The sequence below is a fragment of the Pyxicephalus adspersus genome, chromosome 9 (genome assembly GCF_032062135.1).
Source record: "Pyxicephalus adspersus chromosome 9, UCB_Pads_2.0, whole genome shotgun sequence".
In the NCBI taxonomy this organism is placed as follows: domain Eukaryota; kingdom Metazoa; phylum Chordata; class Amphibia; order Anura; family Pyxicephalidae; genus Pyxicephalus; species Pyxicephalus adspersus.
This window is the reverse complement of record NC_092866.1, coordinates 44,744,573-44,766,255: the sequence shown is the minus strand read 5'-3', so window position 1 is coordinate 44,766,255 and position 21,683 is coordinate 44,744,573. Positions and strand designations below refer to the sequence as shown.

The 21,683-nt window shown below is 35.8% G+C and overlaps 2 protein-coding genes across 6 annotated transcripts in view; both read left to right on the top strand.

Annotated features, from left to right (window-relative positions):
* Positions 1-21,683, top strand: part of MRPL23 (mitochondrial ribosomal protein L23) — a 706,510-nt gene that overhangs the window by 37,153 nt on the left and 647,674 nt on the right. The gene's annotated exons all lie outside the window — the stretch shown is intronic.
* Positions 1-21,683, top strand: part of SYT7 (synaptotagmin 7) — a 251,363-nt gene that overhangs the window by 110,559 nt on the left and 119,121 nt on the right. For all 5 annotated transcript variants that reach the window (XM_072421753.1, XM_072421756.1, XM_072421755.1 and 2 more), the window contains exon 3: positions 14,770-14,852. In XM_072421753.1, coding sequence (XP_072277854.1) covers positions 14,770-14,852 — 83 coding nt within the window. The remainder of the gene's footprint in view (positions 1-14,769; positions 14,853-21,683) is intronic.

The following is a 21,683-nucleotide window of genomic DNA, read 5'->3' as shown; positions in this document are numbered from 1 at the left end:
TTTGCAAACTGATTTTTGAATAGGATGGTCTGCTTTAATAAAACAACTTAGTGTACTTTCCATGCTCCAATGAAATAAGTTTGTCTGCATGCCTTTAGGATTGGTAAATTGTTTGGAAAATTCTCAACAAAAGTGTATTTAATATTACTTGTATCATGCAGACTTCCTCTCCTTCAAGTTACTAGTAGCTCAGTAGAAAATATGATTTCTATATTGTGGCCGTAAATGAGACTAAACCCAGTGTGTACACACCTGTCCTCATTCCGTCATAGGCGCCACCATCTTCTTCTATCTCCTCTTTCTCCTTGCCATCTTGATTGGCCTAGGTGGCACATGGGAGCTGAACCACTCCCAGCACCCGCAGGGAAAGCCTGGATTACCCCGACAACAACAAAGTAAATTCTGACAGATGAGCCAGTGTCAGACAGGTGGGAATGCTTATTGCAGATGAGACATTTGCTGTCCTTTTCTGCAATAAAACACTGCATTATAACAAAGTTTGAAAGTAGAACTTTAGTTCCACTTTACAGGCCAACACAAATAAGTTGCTTCAATATTAAAGTATATAATTTAACATTTTGAACTTACAGCGTTATCGTTTCAATTTTAGCTAAATGCAAGTAGCTTTCTTCTGTACTGCTGAATACCTGACTTAGAGTGGTTTCCCACTGTGTTTTGCAGTATGATGGATCTGACATGCCTTTTATGTTTTCAACAGTTATTTAATACAGAATTTCAATGGCCAAAGCTTTATAAGATTGTAAAGGTCATGTGTCCCTTTTTTCAGCCTAGACTTCAATGTGATTATATGTCTAAAATTATTATAGGCCCATTAGACATAGACATCGTTATGTGACAAAAGATAGTAATATAATACCATGGTGAGTTAGGAGCCCATATGCATTTCTGTACATGGTAAATCTTATGATCCTTTACATCTGAAGCTCCTGCAAGCCCAAGTATACAAACACCCATTTCTCTACCAGCAATGCATGGTAGGCAGCAGCCTCAAACCCTCCAGAATGTTTCAAAACTAGAATAAGAGCTAGTTATTCATGATACATACTATGTGGGATGTTGAAAATGAGAGAGCATATAAGAAATAACATATCCAAGATCATAAACAAAAATGTTTTGGCCATACCAAAATGTTGATAGGTTTCTTGACCTAAATCTCTATGCTGGAACAATAGATGTTGAAGAATCAGTGGCTCTGAAATCTAAAATAGAGAGAAAGGGATATTTGAGCGATTCTTCAGCAATATCTATAAAACAAGTACTCTAACACCCACTTATTGTAACCCTAATCTACAGTCCTGTGACAGTTTCTATCATAGCCTTTACCCTTCAGTGCTACAGTGTGGTTGGTATAAGAGTGGCCACATTCCTTCTTGATGAGTTGGTATCTGTTTGTGCATTAATTACAAGTGAGACAATGGGCCTGATTTATTAAAGCTCTCCAAGGCTAGGGAGGATACACTTTCATCAGTGAAGTTGGGTAATCCAGCATACCTGGCCCAATACGACTGGTTGTAAAGCAGCATGTAAAGTGACTGTGTAATGTTATTTAAAAAGCTTAAATAAACTCTTAGTTTAAATCAGCTAAATATATTCTAAATACAAGAGGTATGTAAAGGCTTACATATTGTTTTGTGTGGAAAGTAGCCACATCTGAGTAGAAAAGTCTGTGCTTTAACAACAGTTGCAGAGTGAGACACTTGCCATTGTGAGGATGCAGTGATCTAATTGCAAAGGTCTAATGCCCCCTACTAAGTCGGGGGCCCTCATTTTCCAGTCATTGGGTAAGTGAGCTTTGCTGATTACTGAGAACTAAGTTTGACTTTGTATATGGTGTGTCAGACCCATGTACTTTTTTTCCAAAGGTTTCACTCTACAACTGCTGACAGGGTTATCTACTCAAACTGTGATTAATTTGGTAAGAAAACAAACTGTAAGACAGTGAACACGCTTTGTTTTATATCCAAAATTAATTTAGGTGATTTCAACAGAGGGTTCAATTAGACCAAATGTTGACCCATCACCGCCCTGAAATGTACATTATTTGTATTTGTGAACAGTCCGGGATCCAGGCACTCTCACACACCTCAAAGGTCATCAAAATAATTAGCTGCTTAATTATTTATGCTTCTTAATGTTGGCTGTAGCCAACCTGTCATTAAATTATGATCAATAAACATGATAAAACAACCAGATTGTCGTGTCTGGTTTGTTTAATCGCAGGTTTAGCTGTTACTATAGCAATTTGAAGTCACAGCACATTTTGAAATATATAAAAGTGTTGTTTTTTTCCTCTTCCTCCAAAACCTCAACAATACGTTTTCAGGAGAAAGAATGGAGCTAGGGTTCAGTATTAGTGAAGTAAACTGATAGCACTTACATACACCCATATATCTGTGCTTAAGACACTTTTTTCTCTTTGCCCACAAATAAATCTCACTCCATTTTCAGCCCTTGTTGTGATATTCTGTGTCAACAAGAGTTCTTACAGCAGCAAAGCTTATTGTGTCAGCCCACTGAGTCTTTTTTGACAGATGTCTATTTTACTCCACAACATGATCCAGCATCTGCTAAATATAAAAGTAGCAACACTTGGGTTGGTAAACATGTTGATTACTACTGGTGGTCAGTAATCAAATGGCAAAACATGTACCCCTCAGGCTGCAACAGAAGAGAAAAAATCTAATAAAATAATCATTGGCCTACATTTTTCTGGTATTCTCAATATGATATTTTTTTTTCAACCATTCTGATTTTCTCCAATTTTTTTGATTGAATCCTCTTTTCACAAATGAATATGGTTACAAATTAGCCAGAAAATGTATTAGCTTCACTTTGTTTAAAACTGAATATTCACCGTTTAACAAACATAGTAGGGTAACGTCAGTCCCTAATAATAAAATACTTAAAGAAATCACTTTCTGTGCTACCCTGGACTGTCAGCAATGATATCCAGTGAAGCATGCATATGCAATGAATTACATGACTCCCACCAGAATTGCAAATAACATAGTTCCCTTGAAAATTTGCATTGAGTAGGAAGAAATTGCCACAGAATGGTCTAAGCAGCATTGTTTAAATGTGTCATCGGTGACACCACTGGGGGTGTGGTGTGATGAAAATCAGAAGTACCCTGGTAGAGAGATCCACAAAAATTTATTTAAAAAAATAAAACAAACTGAAAGAGTTTAAAATACAAGACCATATAAATAGTTAGGTATTATTCCACAATACTAATGCCATTGCTTTTTTTCTACATGTTCCTAGCTGACATGTTGATCCCTATGAATCATCAGTTAAGTTTACACATTTTGTAATTTAATACAATATGAAAAATGTGCAAATGTTAGGTAAAGGCTAGTGAATCTTGGAAGAAAACATAGCCCCTAATTAGGTTCCAATAACTTGGAAAAATATACTTATAGTCCGCATGTCTCTAAAAGTAAATCTGTCATGGGAGAAATATGGAATAACCATTTCCAAAATTTCTAGCTGATTGGACCAAGTGCTGACTCAAACTGTCTAAGCCACTGACCTACAGCAAGTATGTATATCAGTAAAACAAAAGAAATGTCAGAATTATTTATCTTCGTACTTGTTCAGGTCAGGGAATGAAAATATTAAAGCAAAAAGATTATAATGACAGCCAGGTGCCAATTATTTTCAAAATAGGAGCTCAGCGATCTGTGTGTTTTTCTTGAAAGGTTTGCTTCAAGTGTTTCAACAACGGAGCACTGATGTGCTTGATTGGAAATAGTCGACATTTCAGATTGTATTCATTTTAGGTACAAGTACATATCTAGGCAAAGGAAAGAACTGTAGCTCTTTTTTTTCTGAATTTTGATGCAGCTCTATTAACGTGTCTGCTTCCAAATTTCAGCTCTAAACCCGGGGGCCTGTGAATGATTCTTTCAATTTTCCCACTTAAATGTTAAGAAAGAAAATTAAAGCTTTGACATTTTTAGGTCATACTCAATATTATTCACAAAATGATGTCTAGTCTAAAGAGTATCCCACCGCTGACATTATAGTGAATACTGATCTTCTAATGGCTTCGTGCTTCACAAAGAGATTGTGTTTTTATGACACAAGTTGACGCTAAAGTAATATCAGTTCACAGGAATGTCTTTCTAACACCCATGCTTCATTGTTATTAACTTATTTTCTCTTTCTGAAAAGACTGTGCTGACTTCTGTTACTTTATATACACAATTATTAAAATGTATCAGCAATATACATCCTTTAAAGGCAGCCATTGCAAACTAATATCAAACTTAGCAATTACCTATGACCAAATTACATTTGTGATTTGCAGTGCTGTTACTACTTCCATCAGAATTTCTGCATTACCCTGATTATATATTTAACTTTAAATTACCTGACTTCATGTTATTGGAGATAAACATTCTTCTAACGGGAAAGTGTAGCATTCTTTAAAAAGGGATGGCTGCCTAAAACTTTAAATAAATTAAAAAATATATCATATATACATATATTACATACTCTATTGCAAAGGAAAATGAGTTCTTAGTAGTAGAGTTTGCTGGGATCTGCCTAATTATAACATAACAAGGCGGGAATCTAGAAACAGAGATCCTAATTTCCTGTCATTTTTTAATTTTCCAAATTAGCGAGAGAGGATAAAATAAACATGTACACATATGCAAACTATTTATTCTGCCAAAAGTTATTCTGTATTAGATCTCCTGTGTTCCAGGCAACTCTGCCAGACAGCACAACCAAGTCTGAGGTCTCATTGTTTTCCCAGTGTTGTTGAACAGAATGTACAGTAGGATTTAGACTAGTGTTTCCCAACCAGGGTTCCTCCATAGGTTTCTAGGGGTTTATTCAACAATGAGCAATTTATTTCCTCTGGGGTCAGTTTAACGGACCCCAGTTATCTTCTTTTTGGCTATCTGTAAAGGTGACATTTTTCCCACTGGTCATCAATGTAAGAAGCATTCTTCTACTGACCACCAAACTAATATACTGTGAGCTGTGAATATAGTAATTATAGCAGAGGTTCCCTGAGGACCTGAAAATTATTTTTAGGGGTTCCCCATGTTTTAGGGGTATTTTTTAGGGGTTCCCCATGTTAAAAAAACAGAGAAAAGCTGATTTAGATTATTGTTTAAAAAAATTTTTGATCGGTTAAATATTACATATTAAATATGTATAATAATAATTAGAATTTTCATAGAGCAAGTGGAGCACCAAGATCCTTTTCACAGGTTAACAAGACAACCATTACATTATTATTGCTGGACTACCATTGTTATATACACTTATTTACAACACATTCATCATTTAAAAAAAAATACCAGTCAGCTACACCTCTTGTCTGTATACTGTATGATAATCATACAAATACTTTACAGAAAGGGCTGATCCCTGGTGATGGTGGAGAATGGGGGTGTTTTTCCAGGGTCCTCCCACCCAACCACTGTGGCTCCCACAGTTTTTTTATTAAAGGCAGCCACTTTTATTTACCCAGCTTACCAGGGTATATACAAGCTGGCTAGTAATGAGAGGCATTTATACTATTACATGTGTAATGTATGTAATGTAATGCATATTGCTGTGTATGATAAAATGAATAAAGATAAAAGTACTTTTACATGTAAGTTTTTCCTAGCTCTATTTATTTATTTAAATTTTTTGCATAAATCAGTTGAAATATAAACTGATGCTCCAGCATCTTTGCTTGATAACCAGGGCATTAGTACAAATGAGTTACTGAGAAATAGAGGTGTTCTCTATTTATCAGCTGCATTTACTTTGATTTTCAAGATAAGATGGCGCCATCCGGGATGCTCTGTTACACATAGGCTGTTGCTAACCATGATGTGCTTTTTACAGCAGCCATAAAACACGGATTTAGATATGAAATAGATGAATGCTATTTCAGGGTAACTTGACTTTTAAAACAATAATCAAGTTATTTTCCGGATAGAGCTAAACGAGGCAACGATGTAAGCTGATATTCCATTCCATGGGGTCTCTTGGTTTTGAGTATACTTTATTTTGTACAGCCTTCCCTATAAACATGAGAACTGAATCTACATATTCAGCCTGATTTATTAAAGCTTTCCAAGGCTGGAGAGAATACACTTTCATTGAGTCTAAGTGGGAAAAACCAAATTAATTTTTTTTTGTTTTTGTTTTTTCAAGATGCCCATGTATTAGAGAGCATCAGAGGTGGCTGTTTTTAAAGCAGAACTCCAGATTTACCTTTAGTGTTAAATAGTTGTATAGGCTCTTTTCTTGCACTGAACTTGCTTACTTGCAGTGTTCTTTAGGAGTTGCAGCAAATCAGATAGAGCCTGGCTCATTTCTTGGCTGAATGACATCCAGGTATCATCTAGCCCGTCCTACTCCAGCCTCACTGTTCCTTTGATTTAATAGGTTTACATTTTTGTTATATACATATACATTCAGGCATTTAAATTGGAAATAAAATAATTTATATGAGTATATGGCTCTCACACTGATCTAAGCACATGTAAAGTAGAACTAATTAGTGTCAGTTGGGCTGTGCACACCTCAGCATTGAACTAAGATGTGCTGTGAAAAATGTGAGATGCATGATATTTGATATGCTGATGGCATGTCTTCTATAAGCTCTAATGAAAGCTTTCTAACAAGATGTTTTTCCCCACATCAGCAATATTGTGTCACTATGAAGAGGCCCTAAAGCACAAAAAGATTTTTGTTTAAATAGAGCAAGCGTTTTGTCATGACAAGCTTGCATCCATCGGCAAGTTCTATAGTGCTGACCTAGGACAAGGTCAACAAAGGCAGCATGATATGTTCTTATCTAGAGCAGATAGGTCTGCAACGGATTACCTGGTACCTGAACTATTTTAAGTATTTAAAGGACAAAAAATGTTTTGCAACTTATGCTAGTGACATAACAGGAAGAGAAAGGAAATCTCTTTAAAGTAATTGGGAAACTCTTTATTGTCATTTGCATAGGTTTTTCCATGGGAAAATGTCCCTTCTTACCTGTTGCAGGGACAGCTGTAAAACTCTACATTCCAATCGTGATCACTATGACAGACTACATAAGTTAAAATTCCTCAGGGGGGATGCAGATTGTTTTAAACTTTTATATCTGTCAGTGATTTTAATCCTTACCTACATTTAAAAATCAGTTAACAAGTGTTGGCTTTAGGTACATTTTAAGGATTAAATCTGCATAGATGACAATATTCATCCATGTCTGCTGACAGCCATAAACCTTCCTAACTACACTCCTATCTCCTTGGGGTGTCAGGGCCACTAGGGGGGCGCTACAGCTTGCACAGAAGTGGTGTGAGCCCTGAGAAGGGCCAAGGCGCAGAGTCTAAGCAATAACCAAGTCTTTTCCAGAGCCTCTACTGGTGAGGATGTTGCACTGCTGATTACTACCAGGTTGTGGTCCATGGGCACACCAGGGTGGGCAGGATGATATACAGTACCAAATCACTAAGCAGAAGAATTGTCAAGGAAGGCAGGGCTTGAGGCAGACAGCAAGCAAGGGAGGTCAGGTCACAAGCCATGGGTCAAATACCAGGGATCCAGGAGACTGAGCTAGCTAAATAGCCAAGGATGATTAGGAGGCTGATTTAGCAGGATGATTTCCTGTTTAGCTGGTGAGATGGGCAAAACTGGAAGAGCAGGCACGCACAGGTTCAGAACTGCCCTTCCGTCACATTAAAAAAAACTCCAGACACTAATACATCTGTGGAGAACCTAACTAATGTCATAAATTGTGACAACCTGTAAAAGAAGAGAAAAGTAGGAGAAAGGGGTGAAAGAAAAAAGAGAGGGACGATGAGAATGCACTTCAAGTATTGAGGTCAGTAAATCCATGACCTTCTTTAAAAACAGCCTGTTTACCCTACCTTCATTTTCTTTAACCCTTTACCTTTAAATCCAACAATATGATGTCCTGAGGCAGAAACGTGTATTTTTATTCTTGATTCAGTAGCTGGGGAATCACTCATCTACAACAAATGTGCAGGTGAGTCTTATCTTAGGTCAATGACTCTACAAGAAGTGTATTAGAGTGACACCACCAAGGTTTGTATTTTAGAAAATTAGTCAGCAAGGGCAACCAGCTACATCCTTTTTTCTTAAAAGATCCCATCTATTTCCGGGACACCATCATTTACCGGGCCAGACTACTCCAGTTTATTTTAAAGCTCATACTCAGTCCCAACCCTACCAGAAGTGCTTACAATCATCTACATGTAGCCTTTAACCCAATCAGTCATTAATCCACCAGGGCTGTTGGCAGTCATCTACCTATATACTTGCATGGGTCTTTTCACCTTTTGTGCCTTTGTCTTTACATTTTACAATCAAGAAAACTGCCTTGGATTACTAGTTCCCCTAATCCCTCTGCCTAACTGAGCTTTACTGATTAGCTACAGGCATAAACAATTCATTTTCCACGGTTTATCTACATCCTCCTTGATTCCATAAATACACCTCACTTCTTTACACAAAAACAGCTATTTGGATACATGCTTGCTACACAGGCAGACTGTGTTAACTCTCTCCTCTTTTTATATCACTCTCTCTTATGCAAAGCATTTTCATTCTGCCTCTTTTGGCCTTGTACAGGGTTAACTCAGACTGAATATATAATGGAAAGCAGGTGGCCAGTTAAAATATCTATTCTTCATACTTGCTTAGGATTTTGGCAATTAACCTTCTTTTTCTGCACTATAATTATTCTGCATAACTCATTGCCAGTGGCACAATATGATAAGTAAATGCGGATTTAAACTGCATCTTTTAAAAATGATTCTGAAATTTGAGTAAACAGTTTTAAAATGGTTGTAAATAGTCAATTTTCTTCCTGAAATTGTATATTATAAAACACATAAATACAGTGAATGTGATTATAGAGCAGCAGATATTGTGTAAGGCATGCATCCACATAGAAACAATGGTTTAAGACATATATGGTGTATGTAAATGTGTATGAGTTGAACTACAGAAAACAACCAAATCTACAGCTCAAGTACGCATATGTGAACTGCTTTACCCTGCAGAAGATTTATAATTCTTTAGAGCAATGTATGCTTTCCTGCGATACTGCATAACCAGGAAGGGAACAATTGTTATCCAATCCAAAAATACAGTATTACCATGTATTATGTCCTTATGTAAGCGCGTCCCCTTTGTTAGACTGACAAATTTGTACAGTGCAATAGAGTCTGACTGGTTCTATGTTAGATGCTTAGGCTTCATAGACTTGAAAGATTTCTATAAGTGTTGAAAGGTATTTTAAGTTAAAGTGTGTAAAGCAGCCTCACTGAATTGTACTCACACGCATGTGCACATGCAATCTTTACTTGTTGTGACCCGAATATTAATAATAGCTACGAGTACAGTGAAGGAGCTTGAAGCTGGACCCTTAGACTCCCAGCTGAAAGGATGTGCAATATAACAGTGATCACATAACTAAGTGTAGTAAAAGCATTGCTTTGTCCTAAATCTCTGTCCATGCCCCTTACAGCTAAGTGGCACAAAGAGACACTACTACACCATTTATGACTGCACTGTAGTTGTCAGGAAGAGATGAACACAGTTGGTTTTTAAAACCTTCTGGCCAGAATAAATCCAGTCATAATGATACATAATGCCCCTAGACAAAAAGGAGATAAAAAAAAAAAAAAAGCTTAAGACGTTAGATTTTCAATTCAGCTAATCAAGCTTCGTTAGTCACATACATTGCTTATAAGATGGCTGCCAGCATCTATTTCTGCCTATTATGTCTATATTATTCCACATGATTACAAATTAAATCTTACCAAGCTAGTTTTAGAATTATCATGTAAAAGGGCAAGGGAGGGCTGCCCTGCTTTATGGAGTGCTTCTCACTCACGCACTAATCAGATTTATTACACAGTGCGAGTATAAATACACATTCATTACATCCACTTGGTTTAGCTTTTTTCTGAATTTACAATTTTACATGTTTATATGAAGTTATGTAAGGAAAATATTGTCATATCTAGGAAAATGTGAGGAACTGCAATGTAAAAGAATGCTCCGTGAGATAAATTAAATACTTATTATAAAGTTACCACTACCCAGGTTTTTTTTAAGGCTGTCTCATGCATTGACTGACAGAGTAGTTCAAACTCTGTCTTATGATGCTGAAATCCATATTTCTATACTTGAACTGTCCATAGCTGTGCAGAAAGAGGTCATCATGCTGCATTTGCATTTTAATCAGCAGTGACAATACCAATAGCCATGCCACATGCAACATTTTTTCATGACATTGTAGTGCAAGCAGGCACAACCCTACAATGAATGTAGCAACTTTGCTCTCAATTCTGAAGTAGTATAACATTATTGCCTCAACATCACAGGAAACAGATGACAATTCTGGCAAACTGTTAAGAGACAGGCACAGAACACGGTAACAGGGCTTCCCTAACCAAGGACTTTGATATCAAGGTATCATATACCAGGTATTATTTTTTTTATAAAAGCTGCAGATTTAAACATATTAAAAACTACTTTAGAAATTCAATTAAAATGTCAAAGATTATATAAGATTTTAACAACTGGGTTTCTATGTTTCAGTAGGGAAGAGCCAGTATTAGCAAACGCAAGAAAGGCTCGTATAGATTTACAAAGGCACTTTGGGATGCCTGCTCTAAATTTATTTTATGAATTTAATAAATTCAACATCACTCAAGGTGTATTCTTTAAATCATTTTGTGTAGCTGGCATGAGTAAAAATATATTATTTGTTTAATGCTATAAAAATTAAACATTTCTCTTTCCTCCATACAATCCATTCACTAGATCTGACAGAACCTAACAGTCATAATAAAAGATGTCAATGACCTATATAAATCCTTTGTTATTGGAAAGGTTAGGGCTCCAAGTAAAGTTTGCACTATATGCAGGACTTCTATCCAGCATGGCCATTTTCAGTAAGAATGGTATGGTACAGTAAGCTCATTGTATCATGTCTATTTTACTATTATCATTATATTATGTGTATTATCATGTGTATTATGGTAATTGGGAAGAAATTTCCTTACCCTTTTGGGCCTCAAAAATATTAGTTATTTATAATACACTTGTATTTCTTTCAATACCATGTAACTACAAGGAAAATTTCGCCCCACTATTTGATTGTAGGTAAAAATAGATCTTTCAATCCTTATAATAATGTAATTTCAAAAGCCTACAGGTCAACCTATGCTTTACACCATTTTACTAGAAGTGAAATGGTCAGTAACATAGCATTAAAACCATGTTTAGTAAACTTAATTGTAAGATGTTAATTATTGTGTACTGTGAGTAGAAAGTATATTCCCCAGGGGCAACACGAATTAAACGGTCTTTCTGTCAGTATCTGCCAGAGAGCCAATTCACATGCAGAGCTTCTCTTCCAGTTCCTCGGGGTGCTACAGTGCTGCAAAACATTTAGCCTTCTCTTGCAGATTCAAATCCTCTGTTCTCCTTCCCAGGCCCCATTAAAACCTGTTCTTTTCTGCCAGCTGCATTCTGAAGGGATTTAATAATTCATAAGTAAAACTATATATAAAGCAAGTTAGTCAGAGAGACGTCATAGCTGCCTAGTGTATCCGAGTTACATCTGTTTGATACTGGGTGTGAAATCCTCTGTAGTCTTTTCCAGGGTGATGTGTGGACTCCCGAGAATGTGCCATTTTCTGCATACATTTTTCTTGCAGGTTGAGTCTGAATTTAATCATGTTTAGGATTACAGTATTATGTAAACTGAAATGCTAGAAGGTATGCTAATCTATTTACTGATCTCATGGGTGCCAGATTTTTGTCATATTTGTCTATTTTTATTGATTTGAAACCCCTGCTAGTTAGAATGCATCATGTTTCTATAAAGGTCAGATTTCTGAATGTCCTACAGTCAGTGCAGCCTTTAAGCAGTATGGAGCCTCAGCAGAGAGATGGTTTCAACTTTCAGGAGACACAGGTAGTAGCCAAAACCACAAATCCTTACTAAAGTTAAAATGTAAATTAAATTAAGGGGAAAGGGGAATGAGCATAAGGGAGCTCAAATATAAACACATGTGAACCTGAAGAGTGCCCAGCCTAAAATACATATACTACTATTATAAGAAATAGGTAAGACATAAAGAAAGGGCAAAATAGAAGGCATTTAAAGTGGCACTCAGAAAGGATGTTTAAAAGGACATAATTTTATTATAATTCAAGTAATAATGTATAAAACCATGTGGAACAACATAATAAAATATTTAGTTGCAGATAAACACGTATAAAGTAATGTATTTTTAAACATCCTTTCTGAGTGCCACTTTAAAAGCCTTCTATTTTGCCCTTTCTTTAGGTCTTACCTATTTCTTATAATAAGAGGAAAGTTAAAATGTACACATTCCCACCCAGTCTGCCAAAACTCACCTAGTTTCATGCTTGCTTTGCTAGGTATACAAAGTTTGGCATTGAAGAGTATGAACTTTTGTCAGTATGTCTGATTTCTCATTAAAAATATAGTGCACTTAAAATAGAACTCCAGACAAAACCTTTTTAGCTATGGAGAGAGTGAGGATGAGGTAGAACCTATATATTCTATAGCTTTCTTGCTGTCTGCATTGTCATTGGAAAGCTATATCTATATATATATATGGAATTTTTTACTCCAATTATGGTCTGATATTTCTTTTGGTATTTGACTTTTACCTAATATTTCAGGAGGACCTGACGATAAAGATTGATAATGCGTTATTGACCCACAGTAATAGATTGGCAGTGGGTTTCTGCATTGCAAAGCCATCTGCAAAAAATTATTGAACCTTTTGCCCATAAAATAACCCTTAAATATGTATTTCAAATGAAGGATGGCTGCTTGCCTAGAGTTCATATTTAATTCTCCCTTGTAAAAAAAAGTTAAAGAAATTGATCTCTTTTACTTAGAAAAGAACTTAAAATCAATTTCAATATGCTCTTTGCCCAGATTTCTTTATTTCAGTGATCACTGCAATACTAAGGCATTTAGAAACTGATGCGTGTTTTGCAGTTGGCAACCTGTCTACTCATTTTACTGGACAAAAGTGGGGGGACATTTGATAGATTTGCCAAAATATGCGAAAATGAAAAAAAATAACAAAGCCAAAGGCTTGAAGAAACCAGAAAACAACATACAGAAACCTATTTGTGGAATCCAGGGTTGGACAAATAAAAACAAATTTGGAAACGTTGCTTTTGGCAATCATTTGGGTTTCTTGTTTCATCTGAAAGAAGCAATATATTTAAAACAGAGTTGAGAGGCTCTCGTCAATCTTGTCCAAAATGAATGAGGTATCAAGCATACTAGTTTGATAAATGTTACACATCCAACTTGTGATTGCTTTCATTCAAATTACTTTTTCAAACTGGTTACAACTTGAACTATCTCCAGTATATTATGTGTGTTTATGGTTGCAAGGCTGTACTATTGTTCTGAACCTGCACACAATCAATGTAAGTATTTTGGTGGTATTCTTTAGTTGTTTTTAATTTTACCTTTCCATTTCAAGATTCAGGTGAAAAAGCTCTTTCTTTGGCCTTTTTCTAATTATATCTGTTAGGGCCTTGTTCCTTTTTTTAAATCACACTTTATTATTTGTCTTGCATTCTACATGCCCACAATATATTCTGCACAAAATGGCCTAATTTATCAAAGCTCTCAATGACTGGAAAATATAAACTAGCATGGGAGAACCTGGCTGATTCAGGAAACCTGGAATAGATCAGGTCCAGGACTGAAAAAGAAATTCATTCCTGGTTTGCTGGAAAACCCATGATAATCGTCTCCTGTCATGAAGAGCTTTAATAGATCAGGACCAATACATAGCTTGTATTGGTTTTCCTTACCCCGTTTCCCTTTTTTGCTTATTGATATGCCTATATGTATTACAAAATATACATTTTGTACCGTTTAAATCAAATTTAGCTTAATGGGACAGTCAATAGTTTGGTATGATATTGAGGATCTTGATTATGGAACATTTTTACCAGGATTAATATTTTTCAATATTTATAAAGCACCAACATATAACAGAGAGATGTACAATAAATACAGGTTGCAGATGACAAAACTGTAATACTTGACAAACATGACAGAAGAAAAATAGGACCCTTTGCAATAGAGATTACTAATCCTATGGCTTTCTTTAAAGTTTGATAGTTTCGTTTACCTCTGTTTTTAAAAATCAAAAAAAGGACTCACCTTACCGTGTAAATGTGTGCCCGATCAATAGTATTTGGCAATGAATTGTTGTGGGTGTGAAAGAGATCGATATTGGCACTAAAAGCTCCAAATTCAAATACAGTAAATGTAAGCATTATGCTGTTTTTAATGTTAGATATTTTAATTTGATATTTAGGGGGGTAAGGAGTTTAAGGTTGGACTTTGAAGTAACCAGGCTAAGTGACAGGTAAAGAGAATGAGACCCTAGGGAATTAGTACTTTTGTTGAACTGCCCCAATCCCATTGCAGATGTTTTGGCTTTAAATTTGACAATTCCCTTTCCTCCCTACAATGCAGCTCCTAACTTGGGTTTGATATGGGAAGGCTCCACATTTCTCACATCTTTAGTCTTACTAATAATTGTTTTGTAGAATGCCCATTTTAAGTTTTGTGATATTTGTGATACTATTGGATTTAGTTTAAACCTTGCTTGTTATTGTTTGACATTTGCTTATTTTGCTGAAATTTTCACTAAAAAATGTTCTTGCACTTGCACTTTCTAGGGGAAACGCTACAAAAATTCCCTGGATAATGTGGGGACCCCTGACTCTAGTCGTGGCATCCGCAATGAGAAGAAGGCTTTAAAGTAAGTATACGTTTATACTAAAGAAATTTTTTAATGGTGTCAATCCAAAGGAAACCTTAAACTGAAACCAGACCAATTGACTGTACTCTAGCATGAAAATCTGCCCAGTCACAGGTTGTACACCAAACCTAAATGTCTTTCCCTTTTGTGGTAAAGTAGCGCCCTCCCTCAGTCTCAGAGTAGTCATGTCACATTAAAGGCAAGTTCAAATAGTAACAATTTATATGAAATATTTTAGCTGCATACCGTGTCATTTTCCCTACAATGTCTCAGAACAATATATTCACACACCCTACCAATGTAACCGAAACAACCCAACTATCAATAATATGTTCCTTTTTATCAAATCCAGCACTACTTTAAAGTATACTTTACCCAACTGCCTGTATTGGGTCATCATCCCTATACAAACACATTCAGTAACATATAAATTGCATTGTGGAACGCCATGGTCTGGATAATAGGACAAAACTCAAGCAAATTGAATGTGTTTCTCGCTCTGTGGAAAACACAGCAAGAGAAGAGGAACCAGAATTAATTTTTATCGTGTGAACCCATTTTGGAGCTTTCTATATTCGTTTCCCTTTTCCTTTTCTTCTTGCTCTGTCGCTGTTCTTCTCCTCCCCTCTCAACAGGTGTTTCTTTTCTCTCCTATTAAACAAAAATTTGACTGAAATGGATCACAGAAAAAAAAGCTTTTTGTCTCAGCATTTTCCACTGAGACCTCTTGTTTCTTCCCTTGTGAACGCAACATAAACGTCTTGTTATCTTCCTCCACACTGAGTACAGTACAAAGTATTTAATCAGCTTTTGTCTAATCTTGGCTGATTCCACTTTTCCCCGCTTTACACATATGGATGTTTATATTTCGCACATAATAGGTTTTGATTAAATGATATTAAAATGCTCTATAATATTATACTGGAGGAGATGTAAATTTGCTTCCATCTGCCACATCATTCTTAGGACCTTTTGTTCCATTGCCTGCATAAGTATGCTTTAATATTAAAGGCACAGTAACCAGACCACTGTGTATAAATCAGGGACAGACCTTTTCCTAACAAGTGTGTGTCCTAAGTGCATCTTCTATGTGCATATGACCCTGTTAACATAAGCACAGTACTAAAAAGTGTTACAGCTTTGAAAACAGAATTGTTTTTAGAGCAGGGAAAGCATTGAGTCTGAAGTCACAATGTTAATATATTGCTCCATATTATAGGAACAAGTTCAAGCCGTCTACTCTTTTCTTTTTCTTATTTCCAGACACAAAATATGGACACATGTCATACTCTGTTATGTATGCTTTACTAATTGTATTTCATTATTTTTTTCATTTTTTTAGGAATAGGGTAAAGAGATAATACAGTAAAAGCAATAACATTATAAATATCAAAACTACATTGAGAAAATTAAACAATGTAACAAAGCAGCCAAAGGCTAAAAAAGATGTCTAACTAGGGTAGGGGTCCACAGATAGATTGGAGAAAGGAATGGGTTAGGGAAAGGGAATAAGCAAGGGGTATACTTTACTATTTGACCAAACCTGTATTAATATACCCTCATAACTGAATTGCAATTAGAAGGAGGATAAATTTTCTTCATCACTCTTCTCAATAGTGCTATGATACTTTATAGATGTCTAGATCATTTATTTCCAAGGGTACATATACATGCCAGATGAGCACAACTGTTTATCCCAGGTGAAAATATAGCATGAGTACAGCAGTCTCCTGATTGTTTATCAATCTTCTCTGGCGGGTTGATGACACTGACACAGACAACGTTAGTCAAATACCTTCAATGATTTTAGGGAAGAATTAGAAAAAGTTAAGGTGTGCACCTTTTACTATGTATACCACACTAATACAATAATAAAATTAAGTGAATAGGGTAAACATTATTTCTTTGAAGTTTTGAATGAAATATAAAGTATTTTCAGTAAGCACATTTATTAGATGCTTTATCTTTACTTTTTAAAATGACATATACATTTTACATGTTTCCTTTTTACTTTATTCCTATTTTTAAAGAGATTTTGAATATTTATGGATAAGCCTCTAAAATCAGGACAAATTGCCTACTACAATGATTCTGCCCAACCTCCTTACCTGTGTTGAAATTGGATATTGTCCACAAAGAGATTCTATCACTTTCAGTCAGTCTGCTGACACAATGGGCCTGATTTACTAAAGCTCTCCAAGGCTGGAGAGGATACACTTTCATCAGTGAAGCTGGGTGATCCAGCAAACCTGGAATGGATTTCTTCAAAGTCATTTAGCATTTGCGAGCAAATGTTTTGAATCGTGGACCACATCCATTCCAGGTTTCCTGTATCACCCAGCTTCACTAATGAAAGTGTATTCTTTCCAGTCTTGGAGAGTTTTAATACATCAGGCCCATAGATGTGTATTGTAAGAAGGAGGAGCAAACACAGCCATTTTGTTAAACTGTAAAGCGTACAAAAAAGCTTTCATGTGGAGTGTACAAATATGGTTGTCTGAAGTACAAAAACAATAGAACATTTTACACAGAAACAATGTTTTTTTTCTCTTTTTAAAGATCAATACACATTAGTAAAATAAATGTCAGTCTAGTCTCTTTTACATGTTTATAAAATAAAAAACCTTGAAAAGGTTATACATTTACATTCAAATCCCATATATATGTCTGGAACCCTCTGCTTGTTACTTATACCTCTGTATACCTTTTACAACACAAGACAGCAGATTTTTATGGCCAGCATGGGAAATATATTACACTGTTCTCTTTTTCATAAAAATGTATTGTTGTGAGTTTTCACAGTTGCAGTAAAATATATTCTAGCTCAGATAGCAGTGAGTTGTTTTAGAAGATAAATTGTACAGAGAATTTAAAAAGAATCTTTTGTACTCTGAATTGTCATATGTATGAAGGAATAATCTGTTCTGATTTCAAATTGCAGTGCAAGTATCAGTGTATGAAAAGATGTTCTAGGGACACTGCATGGTCTCATTCTTTTCATAACCATATAGTTGTGCCAGCCGACACTTCGTAACATTTACAGATCTTTATTACATGCAGGCGAACATATCCAAAGTGGAGTTTTTTTCCTGAATTGTGCCTCACTTGGGTCAGTAGAAAGTGATCTACAAGCACCACATACATTTCCAAATACAACTGCATCAACTATCCTTGTTATTCAGTACACAAACAGGTGTCTAAGGGAATCAATGGTACTTCAGAAAAAAGCTTGGCAGATTAATTTAAAAGTAAACTAATTTACCTGTTGGTGAGGACATGGATGGTCAAATGAAAATACTGTATAATGATTGGATTAAGTATTCTGTAAGTCATGGTTGTATCTCAAATACATTTTTATTTTGTTAAATAAAATAAAGCAAACAACTCTTATGGTAGAGGGGACACCATTTAAAGGGAAGTATCTACCTATTAGCTCCTAAAGACATAACATTTTCATTTGTACATTAGTAGGAAATTACTTAAAAATCCTCCGTGATTTCACATTTTCTACTAATGCTGCTCTGAAAATCAATTTATCCTTGTCTATTATATGAGGAACTTTAATTTGTTACTTTATGTGGATATGGATGTTTTTTTTATCTTCTCACATTCAAAGTAAACCCCCTATTTAGTCTTCATCTGTAAACCTAGGCCTCATCCGATTTTTGACAACACTGTATTATGTGTTTGCTTTGACAGTTTTACTCTTCAAGCTGGGAATTTTCCTTGTAATGCATTCATTATTTATGTAAAAGCCTGTGTATTTCTTTATACTGAAAAAAATGTCAAGGCCATACACACCAGGGAAGAGATAAATGTTTTCTTTTCTAATATGGGAACTGGTATTTTGGTATAGTATTGTGTTGATTTTGGAGATGATAATTTTGTATGTTAATGACCAAAAATGTAAAGAATATATATATATAAAGAAGAGTGCTGCTATGCTCTGTTGTCAACATAGTACTGGTTTTCCCCGCTGCACAATTTGGAGGGGGGTAGACCTATTAGCTAGACACCAAACTCCTATTGAAATTGTGACAATTTAACGTTCTGTGTCCCAACGCGTTTCGCCTCTATGGCATATGGCAGAAACCATGTACAGAAGCACAGAGCAGTAGAAAGTTTACAAAGTCATGAAGGACATGCCAAAGATCTAGGCAGGGAGTAAACTCTGAAACTCAGGAACCTTGGCAACTTGGGAGGCACAAAGGAACTCTGGATCTCACAAAAATTGGGTGTCAGGTATAGTAGCAGGAGGGAGCTTGGCCAAAATGTTGCTTTGCACTAAAAAGTGGCACCAATCAGCAGAGCTGTCTCTACTGATCAACGATTAGAGGAGCTTCCTCCTGTTTTTTGCAGTGGCATTCTAGGTAAAACTTAGAGGTACTGGTGGCCTTATGTTGGGTGAAAACCTAGCACTTGAATCCAGGTGACGTGATTTTGTCATTCTAATTTGCTGGGGACCTGATTTAATGGTAAACATTAACAAGAGAGTCTTTCTTTAGGCTAGATATTCATATACTAAAGTTTTCCACAAAAAATGGAAAATTGGAGGAGGAGTCGGTGAGTGAGACTATTGGTTTGAACAATAAAACTTGGAAGATATTAAGTAGCTTGAGATGCAAAGGCAAATACTATTGATAAACACATGCTGATCTGATATGCCATTGTGCCATCATGGGGTCCATATGTAACTGATTATTTAGAAATAATTTGATCAGAATTAACATCAATTGTGAATGACCATGTTGGTGTTAACTCAAACGTTGTACTGAATACTGGTTGGCATTAAAAAATGTTTATGCACATGTGCATTTGCCGGTTTTAAGGAACCTTTGTAATTATTTGGCACATGTTCCAATTTTTACAAAGAAGTAATATTTTCTCTACAATGTTCCCTATTTTAATATAACCCAGGGAAAGAAGAAGAAATGCAATATAGCTCAATAATTTAGCAATATAAGTATCAACAAGAAGATCTCTTGACACTTTCTAATTGTTTGCTCAAAATATGATTGAAAAGAATGCTATGCACATTTATATAGAAATGCTCATTGTTATACAGTATGCAGATGAATATTTGCTGTAGCAATGCTACAAATTGATCAAAATTATGTTGGGTCCTGTGTGTCTTGGCCTGTGATTTCTGGTCGGAAGGAAGGGTTTGACCTTGAAATGCCTGTATCCCTTCACTGACCAACTAACAGCATGTTCCCAGCTATCATAGAGGGAGTGCAGCTTCTCATTCTTTAAGATCTGAGTATCGGGACAAGAAGATAATATTTTACACACACGTTGCTTATTTCCCTAAAGACACACAGGCTGCCGCTTCTAAAGCTCTTAGTCTTATCACTCAGCTCTCGAGCACCTTCTTAGCGGAGCCTTCTTTTGTTCAGTTATGTCAAAGCAAGAGTTTGGATCAGATACTGAGTAGTGCGAGTGTGCTTTGGGTGGAAGCAGGAGAGGGGGTCATTAATTAGACTATGATTTCCAGAGGCATGTGTATAAAGGACATAAAGCCACCTTATAGCACATCGATCTTTCTTCCTTTGTGTCCCTTGTGAAGGTCAAGCTGTCACTTTGTTCTGAATGTCTGTATGTCATCAAGGGTCCCATGCTAAGAGCTCTCCTCGATGAGCATTCACAGCACCTAATTTAGAACCGCAACCTAAAGCAATATAGCGGGGCAAGCAACGCTTAACTCCCTCATCGCCAGAGAAGCATTAAAGAGATAAGATAGGTGCGACCAATACGTTATAAAAAATAGTTTCTGTTACTGTTTTCCAGCAAGAAGGTTAAAAACATTTCAAGTATCAAAGTAAGCATTTTGTACTCTAATTTCTAAAATGGCTACCTATATTATCAGTGACATTCACATAGGTCAAAGACCAGCAGTTAGGCCCAACTGAGCTCTTTTCGATGTGATATGAGTCCTCCAGATTGTAGTCATGTAGTTCTGCCTAGGTGTGATCAGAGGAGTTAGGGTTGAGGTTAAGTTTGTGCTTTTGGAATAGCCAAAAAGATGTTGCATCTACATCCGATACTCCAATATATGGAGCTATTTCACAAATCAAAGTGGACAAACATCTGTTGATCTATCTAGAATTATCAAAACAAACTATTGGTATTTTATTTAAGTCTTAGTTTTTAATTTTGTTCACCAAGTACAACCCTACGCACTTAGTACATAATATTCTTGGAAAGTCTATAGCCAGAATGTCATGGTATGATATAGGGCATAACACCTTTTTTATAAATAAAGAGTGGAGCTAATTAGGTCCTTGTTTCATATTCTTTGACCAGTTCTGCACCTGTAAATGCTGGCATATATCACATCTACAACCTAAAATTACATTTAGGCTGTCCATGGATAGAATCTAATCTAATGGAGATTTGACAAAACCAAAAATGTGTATGTGTAAACATTCTATTAACAGTGAATGCAAATGCAAACAACCATTATTCCAAACTTTTTTTGAATAACATTTATTTTAAAAAATCATCCATGTCATTACTAGACTTGCATGTACAAAAGTAGCACTCAAAGCTTATTGGCTATCATCATTGCAAGGAAAGGTAAACATACAGTGGAGCATCAGGGTTATGTGAGTACCAAAACAGGATAGCCAATGAGTTTATGGCAAGGAGGGCTTCAAAGTACTAAAAAGCAATTTAATTTTAGTAAAGTCTTGCATTGGCAGCATTGCCATTAAAAAAGGTATATACACTATATCATATTCAAAACAATCCACAAAAAAAAGAACTGAAAAGCCTATTCCTCATTATAGGACAGTGGATAATGCAGAGCTTTCGTTACTGCTTCTGTGATCA